Genomic DNA, 27,635 nt, shown 5'->3' with positions numbered 1-27,635 from the left:
GGATTCCCCTGGGCCTTGGTTTCCTTCACTCTGGCTCTCGGGAAGTCCCGCAGAGTCTTAGCACCTCTGCCTCCTAAGACCCAGTGGCTCCCGCTTTCCTGGTGAGCCCAGGCCTGGATTCTGGAGCCCCCACTCACAGCGTCCTGCCTGCAAGCCCTGCCCTCCCCTGCTGCCCGCACTGCCTCCTGCACATGGTTTCCGTGACCACGGCAGGAATGAGGGCACCTTCCCGGCAGGGCCTGCATGCCCTCCCGAGTCCTGCCTGGCCTGTCTCAAGGTATCTCTTGCCTCACGAACTCCAGGCTCTAGTCACATTCCACTTACCAGACGGCTGATAATCATTCATGTCACTGTACTTTCTTAACACCCCCCCGCCCCAGCTCTTCTTCCAGGCCAGCACCCCTTCGTTGTTGCAGACCCACCCCAGTGACTGCCTCTCCTGGCTGCCGCGTAATGGGAGGCTCCGGGTGCCCTTCAGGGAGGACTCACTTCTCGCCAAAGATGCTTTTGTGTGAGTCACCCCCACCCCGGGACACACTGAAAGCACCCGAGAAGCACCTGCTCAAACACACGATTAGAACTCCAAGGCCGCACAGATTACAACACGGCTGTGTCTGAAATCCGTGTCAGGTCCCGCATCTCAAAACGCAACTGTCTGCATTAGAATCTTAATACGTTTGTCCGTAAGGTAGCTCGTCGTTCTCTTGGCACTTTTACAAAAGGATCCTACCACAACAGTTCATGCTTTGAAAGTGATCTCACTGGTTTCTTTCTTTCCTCCAAAACAAAAAGCATTTTAAACTTCATTTTCTGAGAGCTTCTGATATTGTCACATATAATAATTTGTACAGATATTTCAATGAGCCTCTACCTAAATATATCTATTTCTATATTTTCAAGGAATGTCACTTTTTCTGACATACCTCATGCAATGCTGTATCCCCAGTTCACTAGATACATACATACATACACACACACACACACACACACACACACACAGATAAAAATGAAATTACCATTAACGCATAGTTGCTTAAGTTTCACAAAAGCCGCCTGTATTTCTTGGATATTGGGCAAGGTCTTATCCAAATCTGATTTGTAAACATCACTTCTCTGTGGATGACTTTTAGTAATTGCATTACAAATCCTAATAAAGATAAAATCCTTGAGTCATTCATTCATGCCACACATATTTTTTGAAGATCTATTATGGGCTAAGGAACTACTCTAAGAGCTGGAGATAGATGAACAAGACCGGTGGGGCCTCTGCTCTCACGGGACTTCCGAGCTTGGTGGTGGGAGGGTAGATGAGAAAGTCACAGGCTGGCGTGAATGCCATGGTGGCACCACCGGAGTGGAAGCAGGCTAGTTCAAGTCATGTGGCTGGGAAGGCTTTTCTGTAAAAACAACACTGAAGCCAAAATCCAAATGCCTAGGAGCCATGCAAGATCTGTGGGTAAGTGTTCTAAACGCAGAGGGACAGTAAGGGCAAAGGTCCTGTGGTGGACCCAAGTTTGGCTGTGGAGAAACCTAGAGAAGGCCAGTGGGGCTGAGCTGATGTGTCTAAGGAGAAAGGCCTGGAGAGAGCCTGGACAACGCAGAGAACGTGTCTTACTTATGAAGGGTGGGACAGCTGGAAAAACAAAGGAATTAAAACAATTCGCAGCTTAATAAAGTTAAAAGATGAAACGTGCCACTGGCTGTGAGGGTCCAGAAGGAACTCTGGCCCAGCAGCACCCCTGACACGGCAGCCAACACTGGCCTCGGAGCGCGACACGATACACAGGTCAGTTTCAACGTGACCGAGGTAAAAACTCCATCAGAGATTACATGAAGCCAGTCACTGTCCTTTCCAGAACCCTGAAGGCTCGTTTGCGGGTCACTTGCCAGCTATTTGCTTCAGCAAACATGGCTTTCTTAGGTATGGCAGTGTGGAAAACACCCTAAGACCTGGCTACACCCATAACAGGGTGTGATATACAATTTGAGGCTCTCTGAGCCAGTTTTCTAAGATCTGCTCCTTTGTTCCCTCATTTATAGAGTACTGAACAAGTATCCGATATGGCAGGTATTTCCTGAGTGCTGAATGAACAATGGTGTGCAAAATGTAATCCCTTCAGCTCACGAGCTCACAGCCTAGTAGCAAAGACAGGCAGTAATCAAACTCAAACACATATATAATTAAAAACCGAAATCAGTGTTCTGAAGAGAACTGAGAGCGCCATGGAGAATGGGTAACTTGAGGCCTGATCTAATCTGGCAGGTGAGGGAAAGCTTATCTTCAGGAGTGATTTTGGAATGGAGATATAAAGGATGAGTGAGCACCAAAAGTGGGTGGGGTAGAGAGTACTCAAAGAAAGGCAGCCCGGAAGGGAACAGCACCGGGGAACGTCAGGAGGTGGGAAAGCCCCGGGCACAGTCCACGGGGCCAGGGCCCAGAGCAACACGTGTGGTACTGGATGAGACACGGAAGGAAGACATGAAGACACCTGACAACACACTGGGGGGGGTGGAGCTGGGGTGGACACACACGGGTCTGTAAGATTTTGAGAGAGTGAAGTGACAGAAGCTGATGATGGACTGAACGTGGGGAAGGAAGCGAAAGTAAGGACTCCTGGGTTTCTGAGAGCAGGCTGGGAGAGGGCATGGTGCCCGTATGCTGGAGTCTGGGTTTGGACATCATGAGTTTAAAGGGCCTTTGAGACTTCCACAGAAGATGTCCCATTAGAGATAAAAATTTGATGGTCACTAAAGCCACAGCCACAGATGAACTTCTTTAGGAAGGAAATACAGACTGGGAAGCAGTGGCCTCAGACAGATTCTAGGTGATGTTTGCAAAGAGCCAGGGCTGCAGAGGGCACAGAGCACCGGTGAGGAAGAGGGGCTGCAGGAGAGTGGGAAGGAGCAGGCGCCTAGGACTCAGAGTGCTTTAGGGACAGACAGACCAGCAGTGATGCCCGCCAACTGCCGAATGCCTACTGCTTTAACGACATGGAGATTACTGGTGACTTCAGCAGATGATGCCAAACTTGTTTGTGGTAGCTAATTAAAACCACCATCTAAGCTACTGTGACTCTAAGACTTAAGACACTCTGAACTAATAGAAAAGTCTGATTTATCCTGAAATAGCTCAACTGGAAATCACTGCACTTTGGAAGTATGTTAAAGGTGACACTGCTATGGCAAGATGTCAGCAATGTGAAGATCCTCCAGGGTCTTTCTTTTTTTTTTAAGATTTTATTTATTTGAGAGAAAGAGAGAGGGAGAGCAGGGGGACGGGTAGAGGGAGAGGGAGAGGGAGAAGCAGGCTTCCCACTGAGCAGAGAGCCCGATGTGGGGCTCGATCCCAGGACCCTGGGATCATGTCCCGAGCCGAAGGCAGACACTTAACCGACTGAGCCACCCAGGTGTCCTGATCTTCCAGTGTCTTATAGGCCAAAGAGTTAAATTATATTTAGTATAACTTAAATGTTAATTTTAATATATGTACATTTTTTTCAAAATGGTAATTCTTATATAGAATACATGGTGCTAACTAATTAATAAAACTATGTCGTTTTCCAACTATTTTCAAGCAGTCAGGAGTTTACTCATTTATGACAACTAAAAATGTCCAAAGGAACAACGGCCACGTCTTGGTTACCTCTGGTCAATTTTCCTCTGTTGCAGCACGTCTTTTATGAGGGCCATTCGCACAAGAGCACTGCCATTAGAGTGGCTCCAGCACCAGAGCTAGGAGGGAAGCAGAGCCTTTACTTGACTGGGAGAAGAAAAGAACATCGACGTGAATGAAATCCAACAGACATCACTTACTGGCATCCTTCTTCCAACAAAAGAATGGGAAAAGATCTTCAGGTCTTGGTCTGCTAAAGAACTTGGCACTACAAAGTATTCTGGAAGGCTGGAGAGGAAAAAGCAAAGCGTTCCTGTGCTTTAGGCAGGTAAGTGTGCTTTGCAGATCCCATATACACACAATTTATCCCCATTTAATGTGTACCCTCCTTGGCGGCCACATGGCATCTACCATGGAAGACAAGGTTGACCCTAGACATCTCTGTCTAAAACCTGTATCCTTTGGTCAATTATCACAAAACTTATAATTATAGCAGAGGAAAACATCCAAAGGAGATGTCTGAAATATTCTCCAAAGTGATTTTTAATCAAAGATGTATGCAGTTTCTGAAAAACATATCCACCTTTGTTCTCTACGGGTAAGGACAAACGGCACACAAGACAAAACCAAACCAGACCCACAAATCCCAGGAGCCTTAGTTCCTTAGCTCCCTCTTCTAACCGTTCTCATCCCCAGAAGACACCCAGACTCCAGGACGCCGCCAGAACAGCAATTCCTAGTGGGCAGGCTCCCTGTGCCGTAACACATCTTCCTCTCTCTCTTTTTCCCTTATCTTTAAAATATTCGTGAAAGCACTATTAAAAACAAATATTCCATTCACGGTAACGTGCAAGTTATCAGAGAGCAGAGTTTGATTCTTATTCACAAGGTTGTTCAAACTGGACTTACCAGGTGGATATCATGTAACCCTCGTTAATGGAACAAACTCTCCAACCGGAAGAACCTGTCCTCTTCATTTCTCGGTCCCAGTCTGAGTACGTTTCGAAGAGCGGAGTGTTCTGGACGCTGCCACCACCAGTCCCCCGGCCACCTCCTGAGGGTATTCCATTAATGTTACTGGCTACGAGAAAAAGCAGTAGTATTAGTTTTGTTTCAAGGTCACATTTCGCCCCACATGCCCTCTCCTGTCTCGGCGCCTCCTGTCAGGAATACACTCGGACGGGACATCTCCTCCCTGCGTGTCTTTCCAGTCTCCCTCAGGTGTTCCGACTGCTCCCAACGGTCCTGAGAAAGAGGCGGCCTCCTCTTGTCAGAACTCATCTTGTCTCGTCCTCATCCAGCTCTTCCCTGGCTCCTCCAGCACCGTTAACTTCTCTCTCCTTCTACTGGCTCTCTCTTGTCTACCCTCAAACACAAACAGGTCACCTTGATTTTGAAATGACTTTCATCTGACCAAGCTGCACCACGCCAGCTACTGTGCTACATATATATACATTTTTCCCTCCTCCCTGTTACTGCCCATCTTCCCAAAATGATGAACAATGCCTGCTGCCCAGATTTTCTCCTTTTCCATGACCTTCTATCCCTACCATTCCACGGAAGCCACTCATGAGCCTCCCTCATTCCCCCTGCCCTAAACTGTGGGGTAAATTCAAATCACTGTTCATTTTTTCCACACGTTTTGCCTGGAACAATGAATGCATCCAATCATGTCTGTTCTCGACCAAATCTTTCATCCTTCTAATATTGACAACCCCACTCTTTTCTACAGCTCATTATAAAATTCTTGGTCTCCTGTATCTACTCAATTTTCCTTTGATAAGCTCACAAGCGTTCCTTGTACTCAGAGGGCCACTCCCACCTGGGGATTTCAGCAGAGGGCCTACACTTGAATTTCCTTAGCAAGGAGCCCTCTCTCATTGAGAACTGCTGTCCTCTGGGAGATGCCCCCAGCCTCAGGAAGGCCAGCAGAGTGACCAGAGGGAAAGAGAGCGTCTCAGCAGTCAGCCTGCTCTACCCTGGCAAACTGGGGTGACAGATGGCACAATCTTTCCTGGCCCCGTGTCTTATCGCTACAGGCTGCAACAGTGGTGGCAGGTCTCCGGCCTGACATCCCCGACACGATGTTCTACAGCACTCAAACCAGGCTGCAGCCTGCTACAGGACACAATGCCCCAAAATCATGCTTTCATGATGTTTTACCCTTGTCCCAAACTTTCCCTCATGCTCATTTTCCAACTTCCTGGAGCAAAACAATTTTGCTTATAAATCTCTTAGATAATCAACCTGACCTTTCATTACTGCCTTAACCCCATGCTCCCCCATAGCCACGGAAACCCCTTCATTGTCCCACGAACATGCCATGCCCACTTCTGTGGACCATTTATTAACACCTGGTGCAAGACACGTATTTTTGGAGAGCCTCCCATGCGCTAAGGCCTGAAAATTAAAAAATGAGTAAGGTTTTATCTGTATCTTGAAAGCACCAACAAGACAGTGGAGGGTAAGCTCAGCCCCAGTCACAGTGAGCTGGATGTACAAGCGCCATGAGAGCGCTCATTGGAGATGGAGGCTGGGGCAGGAGATGCCTCAGGACCTGACCACACCTGAAAAGAGACCTAAGGAATGAGCCAAATGTTGCCAGGTGGCTGGTGAGATGAGGAGGTAGGCATGCTGGGCAGAGCAGAACATAAAAAACACGGTATAACTGTATAACAAGTAATGAGATACAGCTAGAGCATGAGGGATGCAAGGGATGGTGGAAGAGAGGCTGGAAAATGAGGTGGGGCCAAGACCCTTGGTCTCTGCTGCCCAAACAGTAGCCACTAGTCACACGTGTGATTTAAATCCAAACAAAATAAAATAAAATAAAAAAGGCAGGTCCTCAGTTGTACCAGCCACATTTCCAGTGCTCCACAGCCGCATGTGGCTAGTGGGTCCTATACCAGACAACGCAGAGGAGAGAACATTTCCCTCCCTGGACAGTGCTACTCTAGATTAGAAAGGGTCTTAGGCACCATGCTAGGAATTCTGAATTTTATACTTTACGTGGCATCAGAATTACCCAGTGATTCTGATTCTAGTTTCAGCAGAGCTTGTTTAATATTAAAAGGCTAAAGCTAAGCACATATCCTGGAGTGCCACTCCATCTCAAAGCCTTCTCCGGAGTAGCTATGCTTGAGAGCTGTAATCTCTCCAGGATGAAGAACCTTCTTGGAATGTCCAGGCAACTGTCACTTTACACACAGTGATCCAGAACACCAAAAACCACAGAAAGCTATTCAACATTAGAAAATATAATTCATCATATGATCAAATTAAAGGGGAAAAAACACCCCATATGATCAGTTCAAAGCGCAGAAAAATATTTGATCAAGTTCAACACCTACTCATAATTTAAAAAAACAAACTTCAGTAAACTGGGAATAAAAGGGAAATTCCTTACTTGATAAAGGATAATTACCAGAAACACACAGTAAACATCATCCTCATCAAAATCCAGAAGAGAAATGATGCCTGCTATCCTGGTTACTATTCAACATTGTACCAGAGGTCCTTGCCACGCAATGAGACAACCACCACCAAAAAAGAAGTATAAAGAGCACATTCACCATTATTAAAGAGCTGTGTAAATAGTTTGGCAGGATACCCTCAGCTAGGAGGCTAGAACTGAATACTTTTGAGTGTTTTGAAGTTACAGACTTTAGTAAGCTAGGCTGAGAACATACAGTTTGAGACTGTTTCTCTAGCCAAGATTTAGTCTCAAGATCTAACCACAAAAAGACAAATTTTCTGAACATCAGGTGAGGAAAAACTACAGGATATTGCACTATTTTACTATTTCACAGGTTTTGGTTGTCCGTTTCTCAACAACCAGGACTAGGTTATATATTCTATATCGTCTTCAGTGAGAGCTTATTAGAGAATGTGTAACAGATACTTAATACGGCATTAGAGAGTCTGGAAATTCTAATGCTTTCCAGAAAGTCCCAAAGGCCTGATGCCTGTGGCCTGCTCTACAAGTGGATTACTAACAGGTGCAGCAACAGACTGGCAAAATCAGGCATCTTAGGAAGATCCAGCTTTCCTGAGAGTTATCTGAGGTTTTAGGACAGCTCCTCAGCCAACTAAACGTGAAAACTAGATCATAAGCACTCCTGACCTTGGCTATCTTCTTCTTCTTTTTTTTTTTTTTTTAGATTTATTTATTTGTCTGACAGAGAGCAAGAGTGAGAGAGCGAGCACGTGCACACGTGCGCATAAGCGGGGGAGGGGGGAGGGCAGAGGGAGAGAGAATCCTCAAACAGACTTCCCACTGAGCACAGAGCCCAACACACAGCTTGATCCCTGCCTGGACCCTGAGATCACGACCTAAACTGAAATCAAGAGTATTTGAATGCACTCAAACGACTGAGCCACCCAGGCGCCCCACCCTGGCTATCTTCTGTGACACAGTTCAAAAGTCTAATCCCATGCTGTGCTGAAATTATCCACTTAACTAGCCCCATCTATATTTAGAATGGCCTCAAACAGCAAAGACAATAAAAGTGGTCAACAAATGGGAAGAAAGCCTATCGCTTTGATGATACTGCAGAAATCAAGTCATAACGGATGACAAGGGTAAAAACAAAGCTGTGATGTTCAGTTCAACAGGGTGAGTCAACGAAGTGGTTCTAACCGGGAGACTTAGACTTTGGGCCCTGGGGAAGAGCTGGGATGGCTGCATTTCTAAAAGTTCCTCCAGGGATTCTGATACGGGAGGCTGGCTGGGAACCACCAGTATTCAAGAGACCCAAGGATCAATCACAACCATGTCTCGCTATACTTGAGAATCTTAAAAGAACTGACAGGCAACAAACCTTAAAAATTTCTACAGTTTCAAATGGACTATGTACTCTGTAAGTGGTTTTCAAATAAGCATTTAATGGAAAATCTAATACCAAGGCCTTTGTTAATAAAAAGGATAAAATTACAAAATAAACCACTGAAAATGCCCATTTTCTGTCATGAGACTACATGACAACTTGAGATTACATCACAGCATTTGCAAGCTCAATGTCTGTCATGGAGTAGAGCTGCTAACACTGAGGCTGCAGATAACTTCATGAGGTTGTCTTTTCTTTCTTTTTAGAGGGGGGGAGGGGCAGTGGAAGAGGGAGAGAGAGAATCTTACGCAGGTTCCATGCTCAGGGCAGAGCCTGATGGGGGGCTCGCGATCTCACCATGCTGAGATCATGACCTGAACGGAAAATCAAGAGTAGACACTTAACTGACTGAGCCCCCCCAGGCGCCCCAACTTCATGAGGTTTTCAATTCTTCAGACTGGAAGCATAATCTGACATCTTATCAATTTTATCACAAAGATCAGTCTGTACTTTTGTGACATTATTTGCCCAATAACAACCTGACTGAGGAAAGCAGAGTCCTTGTGGTTTCTTTCAAGTTTTAAGAAAAAAACCAGAACCACCGTGCTTGTCTGTGCCAGCACCCCCTGAGGGGCTCCGCGCCTGGGGCCCCAGTGCTACGCATCATCCCTTTACTTCGGGATCCTCACAGAAGTACTTGGATGACTGGTGAGCTCTGCAGAGATGGTGTTCTCACTCAAGGGATGCTGAACATGGAAGAAACCCTCAGAGTGCCTAAGGCCATCTCAAAGATTCTTTCCCTAGATAACTGCAGGGGACATCCTCTAACTTCAGATCTTATTCGTGGAAACAGCTTTGTCACCTACCTGCCTGCAAAAAGGACTTCTTTATTCTTTAATCCAGCCAATGAATCAAGGTGGCATCCAGAAGTTCAAGAGTGGATTATTGGGCATCTTTCACTCACAAATAAATGAATTCTGACTGCAGTGTGTGGATAGTTCAGGCTTCTTTTGATCTTAAGGATGCAGTTTATGCTTCTGCAACAGCACGGAAGGATATTAAAGGGTGTTACCCTAGGAGGAATCTTAACAAAACTCTGGCCAAGTGTTATGTTTATGAAGTACCTATCAAAGCAAGAGGTGACTGAAAGATGTAATAAAAAAAAGTGTTCCTGAATATTTTAAGTATTAATTATCCAATTTTATCAACAAGCTACATATAAGAAGACATACAGAACTGATTGATGTAAGTAAGAAAACCCAGTAGTAGAAGAGCTATGGGTAGAATAACTATTTGCAGTATTATTGACCCAGAGATGCCCATAAGGAATGGATGAAGAAAACTAAAAAGTTAACTAGAGGAGGCATCAGGTTCCCAAATGCATAATGAAGTTTACTGCATTTGCTGAGCTCAGGTCATTACATTACTGCGGAAATCATAGATCTATATCCTGGATGGAATCATTTCTATTAGAAAAAAAAATAGCATCAAGAATTGATCTGTATAAATTTAAGGGGGAATCAAAGACTCTTACAACTCTTGGACCTCTTGAAACTTTCATTTCAGCTACTCTCTTGCAAGTGTGGGTGAGGATCTTATTGGAAATAACCTTGATGATCATGGTCTGTAGCTTGATGATGATCCAAAGAAATATTCACCTAATGAGTAGTGAAGGATCTACAATACTTTTATGTTTAGACAGTAAGTAAATTTTATAATTTATAGTAGAAATAAACTTCAAAAATTATTTTGCTCAAGCCTAAATTACAATTGGTTACATTTTGATAAGATTAAGTCACAAATACTTTGTCTTCCAATTTCTATAAATACAGCACTGTATGATAAAAGCTACTCCTTCTGCAAAGCATGACTTTCACATACCATCTCTATGGTGTTTACAAGTATCTTTTAAAGGAGTGAAAATACACTTATACCATATGCATCTGCAGATACTCTGTATTATTCCCTACATCTTAATGTATTTACAATATAGTGATACTCAAATATGCTTTTATTTCATAGACTAAATTACTACAGTATGTTTTGAGATAATAAAACGAAAGCCCAGTACAATTAATAATTTGTAAGATCCCTGTTCAGACCATGTTGGAGTGAACTGATCTTTCCTCGTAAATACGTAATTGATTTATTTTTCTGCCTTAATAGTGGGAGAACACGTGCCTTGGTAGGTTGAGTCGATGTGTGGTCCCTAATCCACAAGTGGCTGATATGAGACATGAACCCTTTGTTTTTCTCCTCTATCCTTTTATGGGATTTTTTTTAAATGGCTGATTAAAATTACATTTGGATATAAGAAATGTACAGAATCACATGATCATCTGGAATTTTCCTTGGTGATGTCATCACTGAGTAATTACATATTCAGTAAACATATGAACAGTACTACTTTACTTTTACAAACACTGCCTAGAATATACTTGTCCTTTGGATAGACACTCCTCTTCCTTCCATCAATCTTATTAAGAAACATAAAGTCAGTATTTTGATGATCTCAGTGATCTCTCCGCTAAAACGTTTAACCACTTTAGCTTTTGCATGAAATCACACCATGTCAGAAAAGATCATGCATTTCAAGTATCTTTTAATTTTCTGTCAGTTTTGTTTAAAAGATGAGATTATTTCAACTCAAGCTATCAATTAAAAGTGGGAGGACGGGGATCTTTCTTCACCATAAAATATAAGCCAGGGACCATAGGTAAAAGATCTGACAGGATTTTTTTTTTTTTTTTTTTTTTTTAAGATTTTGTTTATTTGACAGAGAGAGACAGAGCGAGAGAGGGAACACAAGCAGGGGGAGTGGGAGGGAGAAGCAGGCTTCCCGCAGAGCAGGGAGCCCGATGTGGGACTCGATCCCAAGACCCTGGGATCATGACCTGAGCTGAAGGCAGACGCTTAAGGACTGAGCCACCCAGGCGCCCCCTAGACCTCACATGATTCTTATAAGCCTATGTTTATAGCTGCTTACAGGTTCTTCCTGGTTCCTTTCTAAGAAATAATCTAACAAATATTGTCTCTTCTAGTATATAGTGCTTTCTTCTCTAGCAGTTATGAAGCTAATAATTCTACAATCATTAAAGCTCATGTACTTGGAAGCCTCTGATAAACATAAGAATAAAACTTAAACAATGTAAAGTTAGTCACAATATTTAATATTTTCATATTTACCTGAATTGTGGTATTTTTTCCCAACATATTCAAATGCAAAGAGTAGCTGGAGGTCTGTTGGCTGGGAATAATGAGCTATTGCAAGGCATACCTAGGAAAAATTCTACATTTAGAATTTGATTTTAACACACTTATTTAAATGAAATGTACAATAAGGCCTTGATTACTGGGAGCATCATCCTGGGTGGGCCAGTGATTATAGATACTTATTTACATGTTTTTTTTTCTGTTAAACCTAGAATGTGAAGGAGCTCCTTAAGGCCAGGTATCTCATTCATTGTTGTGCCCCCAGGACACTGTTTATACTCTTTAGGGAGTACATGGTATTTAGTAAGTGTTTGCTGAGTTGAATTTTAACAGGAAAGTAATTTTATTCAAATAAAGAAACTTGAAACCTAAAGAAACATTCTCCAAAAAGGCAGTGACGTGTATGTGTGTATGTATATATATATATATATATATATATATATATATATGCATTCCTAAAGAAAGGATTAAAAAAAAAGTTTCATTTTTGGTGGACTAAAATGATTTAATACCAGCAATCTGGAAGGCTTAATGTAAGGTATGAAATTTTAATGTTCATACCTCATGGATTAAAAAAAATCTAGACTTAATAGGAAAGCTACAATCACAAAAAATAAAATTAGCAAGAAACCCAAAAGTACAGGGTGGCTCAAAGAGGTACATTAAAAAAAATAAAAAATAAATAAAAAAAAAAAAACAACTGTGTTTAAGAAAATGGTTTGAGACTACATCTAGGGTGGAGAAAGTGCTCAATCGAACAGATCAGGAATTGAATCCTATGGTCTACCAAACACTTGCCCTGTAAATGGTATGAAATCAGTTCATCTCTCTGAGCCTTGGTTTGTGCAACTGTAAAATGAAGATAATACCTATGGCTATGGTAAGGATTGTCTTAATGCATGCCTGGCCTCTGCAGAAGCTCCATACATGGAAATACGGTTGATATTATTCCCAACTGCTGTTGGAGAGAAGGATGGACAGTGCCCTATGTTGACAACGCCCTGGACTAGACTGCAGAAGAAAATAAATGACTGGAGCAGAAAGAAGAAATTTAAGACATATGAAAGGAGAGAAGAGAAGATCTTACTTAAAAAGATTAAATATCATTTAGAAGGAAAAGCATTAAGCCAGAACAATATACTTTTGACAGTGAGCAAGCAGGAAAAGTTTAGTTAATTGTTAGTCCATGTCAATTAGTGGTGTTTGAGAGGGTTGGTGCAAATTCTACTAACGGGTAACTATGCGTCAAGTTCTTGTTTAAAATATATATTAAAAGTCTTCATTGGAATAAATGTTTCCTGTCTTACTAAATTAGAATATATATATACAAATAAGAGGACAGAGTTTATCACTAGCTTTAGTTTTGACTAAAACAGTAACAAAAGATTCCTGAAACTTTTATGTAATACCTCCATTTAATTGACTACAAGGAAAGCTTTCCAGAACAGTCCCATTTATGTAATTAGGAGGCAGTAATCTACATTCCCATCATTAATCTGTCCAAGTCTTCCTTAGAGAGCTTCTTCTAGTGGCAAAACTACTGAAATCTGTACTTGAAGAAGTCCTCGACCACTTCTTATTCCTCTCGGCACCATATGTAGTTTATAAGCTTTGTTGTACTTTCCTCAAGATTATCATTCATTTTTGTTCCATTTCTCTGCACTACCACAGCCATATTCTTAAGCCATACTCACCTTTCGGCATCTCTTGTGAGCTTCCCTACATTTTGGGGAAAAAAAAAAATCCACAATGCCTAAAAAGTCTCTTCTAAAAATGAAATTCTGACCAACAACTCTGCTCCCCAGATAACCTGCTGTGGTTCCCCGATACCTGCCTAATAAAAGAAATCTTCTCATCCTTGATTCTTCACCAAGCTGGCTCTCCTCTACCAGACATCTCTTCCTTTCCCAACGTTCCCTCAGTGGTCTTCTGTCAGAGAACAACATATTTGCACGTACTCTGCCTGCCTTACTCCCAGCTGCCGCCTCCGCCACACTCTGCCCAGGAAATCCTTCTGCACTGCGGAGCCAACCACCCTGTTTCTGGAAACTACCTGCTCTGTTCAGCTCGAATCTCTTCACAGGCCCTCCTAGCCCGAGCCAATTTCACAGAATGAACTGCAGAAACCCTTCTGCTCTCTCTGAATCACAACCGCTCTGAATTAAAGGGTCCCTTCCGTTAGCTGTGCCTGTGTAGCTGAATGAGTTTCGGAGTATTCATGACACAGATTTGAGTGTAGCTGAAAAGGGCACAGGGGTTCTTCATTTTACTTCCACCACTAAATTCAATCCCTCAAGGGGAGATGCTGCCTCTGTCATTCATTCGACAGGTATCTCCTGCGCATTCACCAAATCCAAAGCCCTGGGGCTGCAGCATGAACAACACAGGCGCAGATCCCTGGCATCATGAGGGGGGAAGACAGACATGAAACAAAATAAACAAGAAAACGATAGTAAGTGACATCATTGTAAGTGCTAAAGGAAAAAAAAAAAAAAGTCCAGCAAGGGAGGGATATGAAGTGTTATGGTGAGGCAGAGAAGGGAGTGGGTTAATAATTTAGAGAAGGAGACCAGGAAAGACCTCTCTGTGCAGAGCTGAGTGAAGACCTGAAGACTTCTGCATTTTTGCTTTTCCTCAGTAGCTTTCTGAAGGTGCTTTGTGCACAACAGCAGCGGTGCTAAAAATACTAGTTGACAAAATTATTTACTAACATAGTAAGGAAAATGCTCTAAGCCAATGAAACGAGCATATCACCTTGTCTAACACATTTAGAAAGCAGCCACAGGCCTTGTTTACACAAAAGAAATTCACAGATCATTATGGAGTATGTTGTTTATGGTCACAAAGCAAAAACAAACAAAGCCTATCTGCTAGGCAAACCCAACGTAGCCCATTTCTAAAATGCCCTTTAGAATAGCACATCACATTTATAAAGGTTAGGAAACAAATGAGTATGTCTAATAGCATCTCCATTGCAAGGAGACTGTAACAATCTTGTGAAACCGAAACTGTTCAATCACCTGCACAATGGCTGATGGGGGGGGGGGGCACAAACTGAACTAAAGCTGGTGCTGAGTAGTGTAATTACAAGTGTGTATAACTTATTTCTATGTAACCTAAGCAAGGGGCATCTTTGGGGACCCAGATAAAGGCACACACCACTTGTGCTATCTGGGTTACATTCATGCTGTTATGTAGGACATTCTGAGAAGGGAAATAAAGCCAAGAATCCTTTCCCTCAAGCTTTTCCATACACACTCCTTAAAAAGCTTATGTCCACACTCTTAGCTTCTGTCACTAAGAGCTTGAAAGACTTAAAAAAGGTCTCATTTTCATGTAAAATTATTCTAATTTTGCAATGTACTCCATAAGCATTAAAAATTTTTAGAAAAACTCTACATCTTTAAAAACTGCTTCTGAAAATAGTTCCTCTGCCCTGGCTGTCATAGGGAAGAAAGACTATCTTGGGATTAAAGACGTTAAATGATGGTAAATATTTCATTGGAGGAAAAAAAGTAAACTACTTCTGAATTGATTTCTGGACCAAGAACAATCTTGTGGACAGAAGCCAGAAGTACCCACAGTTGGTTTCTCCTCTAAGACCAGCTGGGGGCGCAGCACTGGAGAAGCTCAAACTAATCAAGTTCTAGCACACTGGCAAACAAAACTGGTTTCCTGTATTTTGTGGTCTGAAAGTCACCAAGGAGTAAGTCTCAGATTCAAGGGGAGGGGGGAAAAAAAGACAGTTCACAAAGAGCCAACTTATTCTTTAAATAGATGGGTTGAATTTTCACTTTGAGAAAGTATGCCTGACAAGTGGTTCACAATCAACTAATCTGAGAATAAAGTAGAAACAAAGGGCATACGTTTCACTTACCATCTTTATATATATGTACACACACACACATATATATATTTTATAAGCGATAAATCATTAAAAACGATTTTGCCCCTCCATTTTGAACAGAGGTTCTTCAAAAGGAAAGGGTGGCTCCAAGTTGCTTTGAGGCTAGATATCCAATTCTGCAATATAAAATTCCTTCTTGCTTTTTACAGATCTGTCCCAAACATCCTTATTTGTGACAGACCAAGGATAAGGATGAATGCTAACGGATGCAGTAGCACAGTGTCATCTAATTTTGTCATAACACAATTTAGGCAACACCAACTAGACTACCAGAAGGTTACAGAGTAATATTTAACAAAATGTGAACCAATTTAGCATTTTGAGATTTCATATTTCAAACAGAAATATAAATGCTTTTGGTATTTCAAAGCTAATCAGTGGTTTACCCACCAGAGAACTCTGAATGTGCATCTGGTCATTTTAAAACAACTTATAAAATCAGAGCATTTCCAGAGAAAATTTAGCTTTCAAAATTTCCGGGAGGTAAAATCAAGCTGTAACTTCCAAACTGTTACCTAATTTTAGATGAAAACTTTCACTTGAAATAAAAAAATATGCTAGAATTCTTGTTTTTAACTCATGAAGCCAGTAAGCTTTGGCAGCACACATGCCCTAACCTCTGTGTTTGAAATGTAAATCAGGGGAAAATTTCTCTATTTATATTCTTATTGCCTCTAATTTTCTTTCCTGCACCTGCCCTTCCCCACAACAGGACTGTACAAAAGACAAAAAGAGCATTTCTTTCAGGCCTGAGCTTATATGCTTTTAATATTTTAAGACAAGAGGGGAAAGGATTTGTACCAGAAATGCAGTCTTGGGAAAGGGCATAAACAGTTGGACTACACTGTTTCATGCAGACAGTTCAGTGCGGCCCCCTTCATCACTTACCAGCAGCACAACAGACAAGGGAGATCCTGAATTTCCAGAGCACTTAACTGTTTCATTCATTTGGCAACTAATCAGTTACGTGGCAACATCTTTTATGCCCTTACTTTGTACCACTGTTCAATTTTCATTTGTTTATGCTCTATCTTCTCCACTAAGCACACTGCCTCACACATTAAAAATGACCAGCAGGTGTTTATTAGAAGGCTCAAGAATGAAGCCAAATAATTATGATTTCCCATTACTGAAATAGAGTCATCTGAAAAATGTAGTTGAGAGTGGGAGAGAGGGAAACTTTCTGAAAGAATATTGGGCCACTGTATCAATTTCTTACTTTAAAAAAATCCTGTCCTAACTAAATCTCTTACGTTCTATGGTGTCGCTATTCTTGAAATGCTATATATCCTGAAACTAAGATTTTCATAAGTAGATTCTTGATGTTTTGACTGATTAAATTACAAGTATATATTTAAGCTCAAGAAAGTAACTCAGCTAAAATGTTTTATATACAGCCTACGACCTAACGAGTCTTAAAGTCTTTCTATAGAAAAGTAGGCATCTCAAGTTAGTAAAATGCCAAAATCACAAATGGCAGAACTAAACAGATGAAAGGGGCCCACAAAACGTGAACCAACGAGTTACAGCTACCTAGCTGAATTTTCGGTAACGCAGCATGCCGAAAGATGGTTTTACAAACTCTACCTGAAAACTTTTAGCCAGAGAGCCCGCTATCACTCTGCTAGATCATCTAGTCCTCGAGGTCCAGCATGTTGATATTTATCTTATGCTTGCCTTCCTGTGAGGAAACTGTTGATTCTAAGTTCTAAAAATAAATCTACAATGTCCTCACCAAAGTGTATGAAAACAGCTGCCTTAAGAATTTTTGAAGGCCTCATTTGGATATCAAAGAAAATTCACTGCAGTAAGTCTACTAACCATGGAAACCAAATGCACCAGTGCATTCTGGGGTGGTGCAAAAGCTGACTCATTTCTGAGAGAAGGTTCCACTTCACTAAGAAACTGTTCCTTTATTTCCAATGTGTGGGAGCAGACTTCTAGAAAGTGTTAGATTCTCTGCATTTGCTGCATGAGAGACTGGACCAGTAGGGCAATAGGTCCACCAGCTTCACTCCTCTGCCAAAGCCAAAATGTGGGATCAAGGAAGTGGGAATTTCTGCCCGTGAATCTTACTCCACGAGCAGGCAATAAACATTCCCTGGGAGGCAGGAGAAAAACAAAGCCAATTAAAAAGTCCCTAGCTTTTAGCTGTTCCTGTGGAATAGCACTCAAATTAATTCACTAAGATTTCTTTAAAGCACTATTATTAGGCTGTTCCTGTAACTATACCTTTACCTAATCCTTATGTAACTTAAGTCTAACTTTTAGTTCATTGATGACGTTCTGAGGTATTTTCTAAAGTTCTAACTGAGAAAGAAACAAGCTGGTAATGGTCTAAATGCAAAAGACATACTAATTTCCACATCATAGTTTCTAATATTGTAGGAGCTGATAAAAAAAACACAAAACCTAAAAACCTATATAGAATACTTTAAAGCAGCCATAAGTTAGTCCAAGGAAATAGTTCTATTAACATTCTTAGCTTTTACTTTACCTAAGGAAATATCTGATGACTCCCCCCCCACCGGCAAAAAATCTGAGCAACTGAAAAAAGAGAACTTCCATATAGAACTGATATTGGTAAATATAGTACGAAACCCAAAACTTGATAAAGCTTAATAGTATTACCTTTTTGGCACTTTCAGGACCTGATTCATCAAAGCGAAATCTGACAATTCTGAAATCTTTACAGTAAATAATTAACTCTGTAGGATTAAATTTCAGTTTCTGGTTGGGACCTAGGACTTTCTGCTTCCTCTTGTGGTCATTTACTAAAAATGAAAAAATAAAGAAAATATGTGTAAAAATTCTTTTTGTTACTCACTCTTTAGTATACCTTAACAAATTATTACTGTAAATAATTAGAAGGTTACCCACTGCTTCTCTGGAATCTTTCATATTTTCTACAATGTACAGAACTTGGAAAGGGGGATCGGTTTTAACTTTGCTTTTGACTATATTTTAAATGATCCTTGCACAAAATCACCACCATCTAGACACATTTAATGTCTTTTTTAATTAAAAGAAGACAAATACTTAGAAAACATAAAAAGCTAAATATGCTATATTTCCATTTAAAAATAACTTACTGACTTCGGGGCACCTGAGTGACTCAGTCGGTTGATGCCTGACTCTTGATTTCAGCTCAGGTCATGATCTCAGGATCATGGGATTGAGCCCCCCGCATCGGGCTTGGCACTCAATAGGGAGTCTGTTTAAGATTCTCTCTCTCCCTCTCCCTCTTCCCCTCCCCCTGCTCACACTTGCTCTCCCTCTCTAAAATAAATAAATGTTTAAACAAATAATTTATTGACTTCTCTTTAATATTCTTGGGACTCAAAAAAAAGGGGGGGGGGAACATAAACCTACAGAAATAAAATTCCAACCCAAATATTTGAGAGGTGTGATTCTTCAAGCAATACTTCCTGAGGAGAATCAGCTTTTTATTGACTGAGTAAGAATACTACATACCTGTGACAATTTGCTCAATACATGTTAAAGGTACATCATGTTCACCAAGAAGAAGGTTTCTGTAATGGAATTTCTGAAATAAAAATTATGTTCACGTTAAGTCTTTCCCCAACAACCTCAAAGGGTAAGTAAGAGACTTACTCTTACACGTGATAAGAAACTATGATGACTATCTCTAAAAAGAATAAAAAGTTTTTGTCGCAGAACTATGACAGTTCTAAGGAGGGAGTATCTTAGAACACACTTCAGTCATGAAAAGGAAAAAGAAACACATGCTGTGTTCACACTCTCTCCACCTTTCTCTCCATACTTTTAAATATGAAATGAGGTTAAGTTGTATGCGATAATACCATTAGAATATCCAAGATATGTAATATTATCAATCACTTCATAGGCAACCATTTGCAGTCTAGTTCTGGTTAAACCGTCAATAAAATAATAAAGAAAAAAAGACTCTTAAGTCATCAGATTTTAATGGGTAAAATCATGGCTTGATTTTACAAAGGAGACTTTAGAAAATCAGTCTTTAGAAAGTTAATTTTTAGAGCAGAAATTCTACTAGAAATAAAAATCTTCAAACTACAGCTTTTTTTTTTTAATCTGTCAACAAACACTTTATACCCATTTTTAAACTGAGAACATAGTTGACACATTAACCTGCTGTCAGTAGAGTACTGGTTTATTTCCCCTATCAGTGGTATGAGACGTGAGCTCTTTTAAGTATATCCATCTCATTTACAGTGAAGTCTGCAGCCACAGATAAAAATGAAGCTAAAAACAAAGGGGAGAAACCCAAGTCTACAGCCAAATAAGTCAGTATGTCTACATACTAGATATCTGTAAATGCCTTTAGTCTAAATATACCTACAATAGTTTGCAATAAACACACAAATGTAAAGTAAATATTTTGGTAAACTAATGAATGACTATATGAAATATATGTATCCGGAGTCAGACACTTCAGTCAAAAGTTTACATGAATTATCCAAATATTTGATTAGAGCACAATTCCTATTTAAATAAAAATCTAGGGGATAAAAGTACATAACACTTTACAAACCAAAATAGAAGAGACAAGGAAAGGTCCAGAATTTTTAAGTCAATCAAAATGAATACCTGAACTTTTAGAAACCAAAATTAAACAGTACTACTGTTTTCCAGTGAGACCATAAAATGGCAAGAGGGTTATTAAAGAAAAATTTTATTAATATTTTTCTTCATTCTAATTGTACTGGAAATTTGAAATTTCAAACAAGAATTTGATGTTTCAGAAAAGGAATTAGTTAAAGATACTATGAAATCTATAAAATGTGCTGTGTTTATACAATTATTTGCTATACTTAAGCTTTTCTCTTTAGGACTAGTAAAAAAAAAGGATAGCTTCATTTTTAAAAGCAGTTTAAAATATGAAGAAAATACTAAGTCAATTATTGAAAGAATAAGCAAAAATCACAGGAGATACAAAAGCAAGGTGACTCAAACATCTCACAAATTCTACTCCTTGAATCCCAACATCCTCCTTACACTTTATTTTGAAGTTTAATACATTCCCAACATTGTTAATCACGTAACGATTTTATTATAATTTTCCATACCTGTGCTTTATGTAATTACATGTACTGCTTAGAGTCAGATCCTTGATACAATTAAACAGCACACAAATAACACACACCTGTAATGGCATCGGGTCATCCGTAATAAAGGAAATTTTGAAGTTACTGCAGATCAGCTTTCCCCACAGATCGTACTGACTTGTGTCCGTTGCAATGCATTTTCTCACAAAATTGACTTCATTTACGACAATTTCTCCTTTTTAAAAAAGAAAAATATTGTGTGAGCTACAATTATACCATAAAATGTCTACAGTCACCGTGTGGCCTACGAGGACTACTTCATGATGACAAGAGTTAAGAATAAACCCTGGAGGCCCACCAGGTGCCAGGCACCACGGGTGCTTTCATCCTCACAACACTGGCAAGGCGCTGCCCACAGAAACTGAGGCACGAATCGCTAAGGGGTCTGAAATGGTTCAACCAGAAAGGCTGAAACCGAGTCTGCATTGTTTTGTGATACTGCCTCTCCTTATCTTTTACTGAAAGGCATTCTGGAGAAGAGAGAAACTACTCTCTCTTCTTCAGAGTACTGCTTGATGGGATATTTGTGTTTTATTAACATGTGACTTGACATCCCAAACCAATGTCTTTGATTACTAAGTGATGAGAAACAGAGTTTGGGTTTAACCTCAAAATGAATAATACAATCTATTATTGGTAAATAGGGTTCAGGTGGTGAGCTAGGAAGACCCTGCACGCATCTCCTCTCGTGGACATACTGAGTCTATAGCTACATACAGGCAATTTCCTCTTAAAAAAAAAACCCCTTAAGGCTAGCTGAGTGATGGCTACACACTGGGCAAATGAGAACTAAACCATATGCAAGCAGGTAGGAGAGGCTGGGACATAATCTCACTATAAACCCCATCTCTGCATGGTGACCCACAACCAGGATGCAACTCAAAACCCAAAGGAGCGAAGGGTTCAAATGCTACATAAGGCATCCCAAGTTTTAACACATACCTTGAGAGACAAGCCCTCAAAACATGGAACTTTGAAAACCAGTGAGGCTTGTGTCCCAACACCCTACAGATCTGAGAAACTGCTCTTAAAAGGCTCAGACACTTGGACTCACACACCCGGGGGCCCAGGTCAGAGGCAGCGATGGTGCCCAGACTTAAAAGTGAAAGAGGCTTACCTGCGTATATTAAATCATTGGCCTGAAGGGCAGGTGTGTTATTTAACACATGTATCTAGGAGCCTGTTGGAACACTCTCTGGGGACAGAGACTAGTGGATACCACATTCACATACTCCCTCTGCTGTGCTCCAGAGCACCAGGATCTCTCAGAAGGGAGCTTTTACATACATCTATTACCCTGATTTTGTGGCTGCCAACTAGGGAGCACCTCTTGATCACCTGGCTCTGAAGGCGAGGGGAGCTTATGTTCTTTGTCCCATGGGACTGTAATAATCATGTCACCCAGAAAGGAGTTCATACCCCTGCCTGGAGATCTGATTTTTGTGCCTGCTGACAGGGGACATCTCTCCATCATGTGGCTCTGGGAGGAGACTTTCACTTATAAGTCCCACAGGACTGTAACCACCAACGAAAGAGTTCTTAAACAGCCACCACCCCCAGGGTACAGCAAGAGGCAACAGACCCAGGAGCACAGTCTTTCTGTGAAGGAGGACCATTAGCGAAACATCACAACCATGGCCTGAGGGGCAAGTTTCTAATGACACACACATCTAGGGTCTGACTATAATCCTTTCTAGAAACCTCGGAGGGTGTGTGCTGTCTTTGTGCTCATCTCTGCAGCACTCCAGGGCATCAGGGTCCTTACCTTAGCTTTTGCTTGTCTGGAAAATTTTTTATTTCCTCTTCACTTCTGAATGATAATTTTGCTGTGTAGAGGGTTCTTGGTTGAAAGCTTTTTCTTTCAGCACTTTGAATATATAGTGTCACCCTCTCCTGGCCTGTGTAGTTTCTGCTGAAAGGTCTGCTGATAGCCTTGTGGGGCTTCCTTGTCTGTAATAAGTTGGCCAGGGGGAGCTTATGTTCTTTGTCTTACGTGCCTCTCGTGTCCTGGCTTTTATGTCTGGAGTCCTAGTTTTTGCACTGCTGCCCAGGGGACACCCCTTGATCATCTGGCTCTAGTGGCCCCCAGGGGGGTTTGCATCCTGGATCCCATGACCCTATGACAATGAGAGTGATGGTTCTTGTCAGGCAACCACCCCTAAGGTGCTGCATAGACAGGAGACAGGCACCACCACCCCCGGCCCTCTCCCCAGTCTTTCCAAAGGAGGCCTCTCTGCTCGCGCTAGAACAGGCTTCAGGTTTGGCATACATTTAGTGGTCTAGAGAACTGCTGTCAAAGAAAGTGGGCTGTGGAGGCCATCTTGATGTTCTCCCTCTGCCTTCCACCAGCTGACTAGTATCACCTAGAAAAGAGCTCATACACTTGTCTGGAGCACCGATTTTTCTAACTGCTACCCAGGAGACACCTCCAGCTCTCCTGGCTCTCGTGGCCAGTAAGGCTTACACTTGTGGTCCCCCAAGACGATATATATATCTTGCATACCTTAAAAAGTTGATGCCTGAGGGTTTGGCTTGCAGTCAGCTGGAATCTAAGTGCTGAGATCCTCCCTCTGCAACACTGACTGATTTGGCACATCCCAAACTACTGGGAACTACTAAAAAAATAATAGGCTGACTGGACAAGCAGAATGGTTTGAACAAAGAGCTGGGGGAGGGCTGAACAATAAGGTTCATCTCCTACACAAGGCCCCTCCTTCAAGACTGGGAGAGGTTGTTGTTTCATCTACTACATAGAAACCAACACAGAGAGTAAAGCAAAGTGAATAAACAGAGGAGTATGTTCCAAATGATAGAACAAGATAAAACCTCCTAGAAAAAAACTTAAATAGAAATAAGTAATTTACCTGATAAAGAGTTCAAAGTAATGGTGGTAAAGGTGCTCACCGAAAATGAAAACACTAACTCAAAAAGATAAAAGTGCCCTTGTTTATTGCAGCATTATTTACAATAGTTAAGACATGGAAGCAACATAAGTATCCATCAATAGACAAATGGATAAGGAAAATGTGATACACACACACACACACACACACACACACACAGGAATATTACACAGCCATAAAAAGGATGAGATCATGCCATTTGAGACAACATGGATGGGCCTAGAAGGTATCATGCTAACTAAAATAAGTCAGATTGAGAAAGACAAATACCATATGATTCCACTCATAAGTATCATCTAAAAAAATAGATAGACAAAAGTTAAAATCAGAACCATAAATATAGAGAGCAAACTGATGGCTGCCAGAGGGGAAGAAAGTGGGTGGTTGGGCAAAGGAGCAGGAGATACAGGGCTCCAGTTATGGAATGAGTAACTTACAGGAATAAAAAGCAGAACATAAGGAATACATCGTTGATATTGTAATAGGATAGATGGTAGTTACACTTGTGAGCAAAGCATAATGTGTAAAGCTGCCAAATCACTAAGTTGTATACCTGCAACTATGTAACACTGTGTGTCAAGCCCAATGAGTTTTCTTGAACTTTTTGAAGGAGGCAGTTTTCAGGATAGCTTTTCTGACTTCACAGATTTTAAAAACTGCATTTAAATTTAAAAAAAAAAAAAGATGCTCACAGAACTGGGAAGAAAAAAATGCATGAACACAATGAGAACTTCAACAAAAAGATGGAAGATGTAAGAAGATACTGAACAGAAGTCACAGGGTTGTCGAATACAATAACTGAACCAAAAATGCCCCAGGGGGGTTCAACAACAGACTAGATGAAAAAAAAGAATCAGTCAACTTCAAGACAAGGCAATAGAACCCAGCCAAATAAGAATAGCAAAAAGAAAAAAAGAATGGACAATGTGAGGATAGTTGAAAGGACTTACTGGACAACATCAAATGAACTAACGTTTGCATCATAGGGCTCCCAGAAGTAGGGAAAGGGGGAGAAATCTTATTGGAAGAAATAATTGCTGAAAACTTCCCTAACCTGGGGAAGGAAACAAACATCCAGATCCAGGAAGCTCAGAAAGTTCCCAACAAGAGGAACCCAAAGAGACGCACACCAAGACACACTGTAATTAAAATGTTAAAAGTTAAAGACAAGGAGAGAATATTAAAAGTGGAAAGAGAAAAACAACTTATTACAGACAAGGAAGCCCCACAAGGCTATCATTAGACCTTTCAGCAGAAACTGCACAGGCCAGGAGAGGGTGACACTATATATTCAAAGTGCTGAAAGAAAAAACCTTTCAACCAAGGATCCTCTACACAGCAAAATTATCATTCAGAAGTGAAGAGGAAATAAAAAATTTTCCAGACAAGCAAAAGCTAAAGAAGTTTATCACCACTAAATTGGTTTTACAAGAAATGTTAAAAAGACTTCTTTACACTGAAAAGAAAGGGCACTAATTAATACAAGAACACATATGGAAGACTACATCTCACTGGAAAGATAAACATATAGTAAAGGTAGTGGATTAATTACGTTTAAAGCTATTAAGAAGGTTAAAAGACAAAAGAAATTACCTAAAACTACAATATTTGGTTACAGGATACAGAAGATAAAAAGATGTAAAATGTGACATCAAAAACTATAAAGTGTGGGTGGGAAGAGTAATAATCTTGAGCTTACAATGGGATAAAACTTAAATTGTTATCAACTTAAAATAGACTGTAACAGGTAGAAGTTGTTATATGCAAGCCTCATGGTTGCAAAACAAAGCAAAAACCTATCGTATATACGGAAAAGATAAAGAGAAAAGAATATAAGCATACCACTAGAGAAAGCCATCAAACCACAAAGGAAGAGAGCAATGGAAGAAAGGAACAGAGAGGAACTACAAAAACTGCCAGAAAACAAGTAATAAAATGGCAGTAAGCACAAACCTCTCAATAATTACTTTAAATGTAAATGGACTAAATGTTCCAATCAAAAGATACAGAGTGGGTGAATGGATAAAAAAACAAGACCCATCTATATGCTACCTCTAAGAGACTCGCTTTAGATGTATGGACACACAGACTGAAAAAGAAGGATGGAACAAGAGATCTTCCATGCAAATGGAAACCAAAGCTGGAGTATCTATACTTACGTCAGACAAAATAGACTTTAAAACAAAGACTGTGATAACCGACAAAAAAGGGTGCTACATAATGGTAAAAGGGTTGACCCAACGAGAAGATGTAACATTTGTAAACACTTATGCACCCAACACTGGAGTACCTAAATATAAAAAGGAAACATTAACAGACCTACAGGGAGAAATAAGACAGCAATATAATAACGGTTGGGGACTCTATTATTGTCAACAGTTTGAATAAATTACCAAAAGCACAAGAAAATTACAGGCCAATTTCCCTGATGAACATAGACGCAAAAATCCTCAACAAAATACTTGCAAACAGGAAAACTCAATAATACATTAAAACCATCATATACCATGATGGAGTAGGCTTTATTCTAGGCATGCAAGGATGGTTCAACATCTGCAAATCAGTCAATGTGATACATCCCATTAACACATTGAAGGGTAAAAATCCTATGATCATTTCAATAGAAACAGAAAAAGCATTTGACAAAATTCAACATCCATTTATGATGAAATTAAGGAAACCCATTTACAACTGTATCAAAAAGTATAAAATACCCAGAACTAATTTAACCAAGATGGGAAGAAAAAAAAAAAACTGTATATTGAAGACCACGAGATATTAATGAAAAAAACTAAAGATGACACAAATAAATGGAAAGGTATCCCATGCCCACGACTGGAAGAAGAATTAATATTGTTAAAATGTCCATTCTATCAAAAGCAATATATAAATTCAATGCAATCTCTACCAAAATTCCAGTGGCATTTATCACAGAAATAGAACAATCTTAAAATCTGTATGGAACCATAAAAAACCCAAATAGCCAAAGCAATCTTGAAAAAGAACAAAACTGAAGGCACCATGCTCCCTGATTTCAAACTATATTATAAAGCTATGGTAATTAAAACAATATGGCCATTGGTAAACAGACACATAGATCAATGGAACAGAAAAGACAGCCCAGAAATAAACCCACCCACACATATATGGCCAATTAATTTCTAACAAAGGAGCCAAGAGTATACAATGGGGAAAGGACAGTCTCTTTAATAAATGGTATTTAGAAAATTAGATAGTCATATGCAAGAGAATGAAAATGGACCACTATCTTACATCATACACAAAAATTAACTTAAAATGGATTAAAGACTCGAATGTTAGACCTAAAACCATAAAACTAACTCCTAGAAGAAAACATAGGTGGTAAACTCCTTAACATAGGTCTTGGTGATAATTCTTTGAATCTGACACCAAAAGCAAAAGCTTTTAACAAAAGCAAAAACAAGCGGGACTACATCAAACTAAAAAGCTTCTGCCCAGCAAAAGAAACCATCAACAGAATGAAAAGGCAACCTACTGAATGAAAGAAAATACTCTGAAATTGTGTAAGAGGCTAACATCCAAAATATATAAAAAACTCATAAAAGTCAACAGCTAAAACAAACACAAAACCTGATTTTAAAAATGGGCAGAAGATCTGAATAAATATTTCTCCAAAGAAAACATACAGATGGCCAACAGGTACATGAAAAGATGCTCTATATGTCAAGGAAATTCAAATCAAGTGTACAATGATACAACATCTCACACTTACTGGAATGGCTATTATCAAAAAGATTAGAAATAACAAGTGTTGGCAAGGATGTGGAGAAAAGGCAATCCTTCTACACTGTTGGTGGGAATGTAAATTGGTGCAGACACTAGAAAACAGTGTAAAAGTTCCTTAAAGATTAAAAACAGAACTACCACATGATCCAGCAATTCCACTTCTGGGTATTTATCCAAAGAAAATGAGAACATTAACATGAAAAAATATATGCACCCACATGTCACTGCAGCATTATTTATAAAAGCCAAAATATGGAAACAACATAAGTATCCATCTGTGGAATATGTGGCACATAT

General features: G+C 40.3%; 1 protein-coding gene across 3 annotated transcripts in view; it reads right to left on the bottom strand.

Moving 5' to 3' along the window:
* MTMR10 (myotubularin related protein 10) overlaps positions 1–27,635 on the bottom strand; it is a 47,643-nt gene that overhangs the window by 7,735 nt on the left and 12,273 nt on the right. For 2 of the 3 annotated variants that reach the window (XM_027572273.2, XM_027572274.2), the window contains exons 2-10: positions 22,433–22,784; positions 20,706–20,842; positions 19,034–19,106; positions 18,191–18,333; positions 11,626–11,716; positions 4,523–4,694; positions 3,814–3,901; positions 3,644–3,732; positions 1,017–1,147 (exon numbers count right to left, since the gene is read on the bottom strand). In XM_027572273.2, the coding sequence (XP_027428074.1) occupies positions 1,017–1,147; positions 3,644–3,732; positions 3,814–3,901; positions 4,523–4,694; positions 11,626–11,716; positions 18,191–18,333; positions 19,034–19,106; positions 20,706–20,717 (799 nt within the window). In that variant the 5' untranslated portion in view covers positions 20,718–20,842; positions 22,433–22,784. The remainder of the gene's footprint in view (positions 1–1,016; positions 1,148–3,643; positions 3,733–3,813; positions 3,902–4,522; positions 4,695–11,625; positions 11,717–18,190; positions 18,334–19,033; positions 19,107–20,705; positions 20,843–22,432; positions 22,785–27,635) is intronic. The other variant, XM_027572272.2, reaches the window with a different exon arrangement.

This window comes from Zalophus californianus, chromosome 6, assembly GCF_009762305.2.
Source record: "Zalophus californianus isolate mZalCal1 chromosome 6, mZalCal1.pri.v2, whole genome shotgun sequence".
NCBI classification, from domain to species: Eukaryota; Metazoa; Chordata; class Mammalia; order Carnivora; family Otariidae; genus Zalophus; species Zalophus californianus.
This window is presented reverse-complemented; position numbering and strand designations above follow the sequence as displayed.